The sequence below is a fragment of the Malaclemys terrapin genome, chromosome 1 (assembly GCF_027887155.1).
Source record: "Malaclemys terrapin pileata isolate rMalTer1 chromosome 1, rMalTer1.hap1, whole genome shotgun sequence".
Lineage (NCBI taxonomy): Eukaryota > Metazoa > Chordata > Testudines > Emydidae > Malaclemys > Malaclemys terrapin.
Window position 1 is genome coordinate 187640570 of NC_071505.1, and position 5132 is coordinate 187645701.

General features: G+C 44.9%; 1 protein-coding gene across 1 annotated transcript; it reads right to left on the reverse strand.

The window, feature by feature from the left end:
- Positions 1-1386: 1386 nt before the first annotated feature.
- On the reverse strand, positions 1387-3131 carry LOC128830589 (claudin-8-like). Its single transcript, XM_054016456.1, has one exon. The coding sequence runs from the start codon at positions 3000-3002 to the stop codon at positions 2334-2336; it is 669 nt and encodes a 222-aa protein (XP_053872431.1). The 5' UTR covers positions 3003-3131; the 3' UTR covers positions 1387-2333.
- Positions 3132-5132: the final 2001 nt, after the last annotated feature.

The following is a 5132-nucleotide window of genomic DNA, read 5'->3' on the forward strand; positions in this document are numbered from 1 at the left end:
AGATGTGTTCATTACTCCCAGATGATGCACAGCCAGCCGGATGATCTGATGTCCGATGCACCAATTCCAGAGTTTGATCGCCTCCATGCAGAGTGCGGTGGACCTTGTTCTTCCCTGTTTATGTTGTAAACCCCATAGTCATAACTCTGACATGCATGATATGGATGAAGGGTAAAAATCTTTTGCGGGCTTTGGGCACTGCATAAAGTTTGAGGAGACTGGTGCACAGTTTGGACTCCAGCAGAATCCAAGAGCCCTGAGCCCATGGCTGTCCAGGTGCACTCCACAGCCCAGTAGAGAAGCATCCATAATGAGTGACTTTTGTGGTATATGGAGGATCAAAGGGGACCCCTACGCACAGAGTCTCTTTGGTTTCCCACCAGGTAAACAATGCTAGAATGTTCTGAGGGACTAAGATTTGCTTAAGTATCGGGGGTAGTCGTGTTAGTCTGTATCTACAAAAACAACAAGGAGTCTGGTGGCACCTTAAAGACTAACAGATTTATTTGGGCATAAGCTTTCGTGGGTAAAAACCTCACTTCTTCAGATGCATAGAGTGAAAGTTACAGATGCAGGCATTATATACTGACACATGGAGAGCAGGGAGTTACTTTGCAAGTGGAGAACCAGTGTTGACAGGGCCAATTCAATCAGGGTGGATGTAGTCCACTCCCAATAATAGATGAGGAGGTGTCAATTCCAGGAGAGGAAAAGCTGCTTCTGTAATGAGCCAGCCGCTCCCAGTCCCTATTCAAGCCCAGATTAATGGTGTTAAATTTGCAAATGAATTTTAGTTCTGCTGTTTCTCTTTGAAGTCTGTTTCTGAAGTTTTTTTTGTTCAATGATAGTGACTTTAAATCTGTAATAGAATGACCAGGGAGACTGAAGTGTTCACTTACTGGCTTATGTATGTTACCATTCCTGATATCCGATTTGTGTCCATTTATTCTTTTGCGGAGGGACTGTCCGGTTTGGCCAATGTACATGGCAGAGGGGCATTGCTGGCACATGATGGCATATATAACATTAGTGGATGTGCAGGTGAATGAGCCCTTGATGGTGTGGCTGATGTGGTTGGGTCCTCTGATGGTGTCGCCACGAAAGCTTATGCCCAAATAAATCTGTTAGTCTTTAAGGTGCCACCAGACTCTTGTTGTTTTTGTAAGATTTGCTTGTTCAAGACATCTCTGCTCAGAACATAGACTGTCCACAACCATGCTTGGAGGCACCAAAGATGGTGTCGGACAATGGAGTGAGTCAGACAATAATTAAGGACAGTAGACATGGGGGTTCAAAAAGTTAGTTTTATAACCATTAAAACACAAATTGTCAATATCATATGTCAAAACATACAAAGCAAATCTCTTCAAATCAAACTCTAATATATTCTTAAGTGGTATTTTTCTTTCTTTGCCTATCTGCAAATTTTGATTATTACTGATAGGAATATTCTTTTCATTGGTTTGCGTGTGTGGTGAAATGGACATTTACTGACAAAAGACTAGTCCTTCCAAGCTGAATGATAAATAATAATAGATAGTGTGACAGACAGAGACCAGTGGGGTCATGGAGTCTGGTAGAGGGCAAATATACTGGTCACTGGATGAGTAGTTTTCTGTTCCCTGAGTGACCAGAGAAGGGGCTGCACTAGAGTAATCAGGAACCTGCTAGAACCAGTTAAGGCAGGCAGGCTAATTAGGACACCTGGAGCCAATTAATAAGAAGCTGCTAGAATCAATTAAGGCAGACTAATCAGGGCACCTGGGTTTTAAAAGGCGCTCACTTCAGTTTGTGGTGTGAGTGTGAGGCACTGGGAGCAAGAGGTACAAGGAGCTGAGAGTGAGAGGGTGTGCTGCTGGAGGACTAAGGAGCACAAGCGTTATCAGACACCAGAAGGAAGGTCCTGTGGTGAGAATAAGGAAGGTGTTTCGAGGAGGCCAGGGGGAAGTAGCCCAGGGAGTTGTAGCTGTCATGCAGCTGTTACAGGATACACTATAGACCGCTGCAGTCCACAGGGCCCTGGGCTGGAACCCGGAGTAGAGGGGGGGCCCAGGTTTCCCCCCAGACCTCCCAATTGACCTGGACTGTGGGTTCTTCCAGAGGGGAAGGTCTCTGGGCTGTTCCCCAACCCACATGGTGAATCTCTGAGGCAAGAAAATCCATCAATAAGTGCACGACCCACCAAGATAGAGGAGGAACTTTGTCACAATAGATAGATAATAGTGAATTACAAATGAACCAAACAGTTCCTACTTTAGCCACTTACAATTCAAAGTGGGTATTAATATCTATCAGTACAAATCAAAATGCTAAACAGAAAGATCACAAAACAGCTAGACATAAGCGTGCTTGGTTGTGGATTTCATTTCTACATGCTCAAATTTGTGTGGTCTATGGCAGGAATGTGATGAATGCCTCCATGTTCTGGGTTTATCAGCACAGCTATAAAAGCTACAAAATATTGCTCCTCCAATCATGAGAAATGCTGAGCTCACCCAGCCTAAGTAGAGGGCAGCTCCCAGGTCTCGTTTCAATCCTGCGTGAACTGCTGGATTATAAAAGTCTCCAATGATGTTGCTTGCAGTCCAAGACACAGGTATCAAAATTAGAATCCCAGTTAGGATAAAAATGATCCCAGCTGCCAGAAAAATGTTACTCCTGACTTGCTTGTTATCCCCAACACATACAGTGCACTTCATGCCAGTAATGGCTGTCAGAAAGGCAATAACAGACAGCATCACAGCAAAACACATCAGTCCTCTGGATACTTCTAAAATAGGTGGGAGTGCTAGTACAGTGTCATAGAATTTACACTGCATCTTGATGTTGACTTGGTAGACACAATTCATCCATAGTCCTTCCCAGATGTTCTCAAACACCACAATGTTACCTTCAATGAAAGCAGACACTCTCCACTGAGGCATGGCAGTGATTGCAAAAGTCCCAATCATGCCGATGCCTCCAAGTATTAGGCCTGTGATTTGCAGTGCCCAACAAGCCATATTTCTTCTGAGACAGGTGCACAAAAAGATAGTCCACAGGAACGTGTTTCCAAAGCAGGGTTTCTGGGAGATAAAATCGAGAGCAAGAGCTTGTGTGCCAAAGTGACTTTGAAGCAGTTTCAATTTGTATTTCTGAAGTTCAATAGGCAGCAGTCCATTGCTGACTGAGTAGAAGGACCTGCTATTTATCTGCTTTGATATTTGAAAGACCTCTGACTAGAGCACTTCACAATCAGGTCCAACAGCTTTCCAGCCAATGAGAGGCTAGATAGGGTGTATCTAGGAATATCATACTTGACTTCATTGCTCCTTAGTGATGCTATAATTAAGTGTGTGTCAGGGTCTCCATTATAGAAAGCTAATTACAAGGTTAATTATTCCACAGCAAAACTGCATCTGTGTTGAAATGCAGAACATGAGGTGTTAGCGCAGGACTTAATTTCTGTCATGTAAAATATTGCCTAACTTAGATCAGTACAATTATTTCTATGATGAAATCTAAAATTGCATTTAAAGTGGGGCTTACATGCTTTTTGCTCTCCCCTAGATGAAAAACTAGTAGGCACTTACTGTAGTCCTTTAACAGTGACTCCTGGTTTTGATCAATGTAAAAGTATTATCATAGAATTATGTACAGTAAGCTCAAGTACTGTAGTCAACATCAAAGCTTTACCTAAACAGATGCATAATTTATAAGGACACCAAAACAAGGAGCTGGCATCATTTCATAGCTTTTTCAATTGAGTCTAGAAGGAAAGGCCAGTGACAGGAAATAACCTCTCTGTGACTTCCTATTAGCAGGTGAGTGTATTCTGTTACAATAACTTCTTCTAGTGGACACTAGCAGGGAAGAAAAGCTCTCCAACAAAATAACGAGGCACTAATTAATTCATTCATTCATATTACAGTGTTTGCCTATTCTCTAAGTGGACAACACTTACATGATGGATTAATGGCTATGGATACCTCCTACAATATATAACATGGACTGCTCAGAGGACTATGAACCAGGTCTCCTGAGCTGTAATCTTGCCAGTGGTCTGGTTTGCGTTGGGCCTGGGGTTTAACCTCTCTCACTCTTTCATTTTCCCATTCCTGACTGGAGTTAATACATAGCTACACTTGAGTCTTATGGAGATTAATTAGTTTCTGTTAGTTCAGCTCTTTGGTATACATGGCCAGATCCTCCGCTGGTTTTAGGTTAGTGTAGATCCACGGAAGGCAGTGGAACTATGCCAATGCACACCAACTGAGGATCTGGCCCATAAAGTGCTGTCTAAGAGCTATCTGTAATAATTGTTGAGTTGTCAGCTTTATATATGTGTAACCCTTCTGCCAGGCCGAGTTGATAGCAGCAAGGGCCGGGTTCAGTACAGAGGGGTCCCCTCCCTACAGCGTAACACAAAACCAGCTCGAGCCCCCACCCAGTGACCTGGGAAAATCTTACACACACCCCTGGGTGCCTCAAAGAGGCAATACTTCCCCTCTTGCAAGCACAGTCTCGGTGTAGCAGAAAATGTTTAACAACATGAGGTAAATGACATAGCATTAAAGTGGGAAAACACCACAACTAGAGTTCATAGACCAAACCATCAGCGAAGACTCACCCCAGCAAATTGGGCCGTGTTCTTTCCTGGTGGTTCTGGAAACCAACAACCCCCAAAGTCTCTGTCCCTGGTCAGTCCAGCCCCAGAGTTCAAAGGGGTGGTGGGCGTGCAGGGTGTTAAGGGGCACCTTCCATGATCCGAGCCCGAGCGGCCGCCTCGCCATGGGGTTCTGCCGCAGCCTTCACCACGAGCCGCTCCTGCCATCCCATGAACTGCTCTGCTCTACCAGCTGCTCCGCTCACCGACCTGTGAGCCGCTCCAGCTGTCCCCACAAATGGCTCAGCTCCGCTCACCATTCCTTGGGCCGCTCCAGCTGTCCCTGCAAGGCTCCGCTCTGCCAGCTGCTCCTCCAGCCGTCCCCGCAAACTGCTCTGCCAGCCACTTAGCAATATAGCTTCAGGCTCCCCCACTAGTTAACACAGCACTCAGTGATCTCAGCTCTTAGTAACTTAAGCTCTTTTGTGATTTCAGCTAGTAGTAGGGGAGCCCCCGTGCTGGTGCACTATTGGCCCGAAGTGAATTC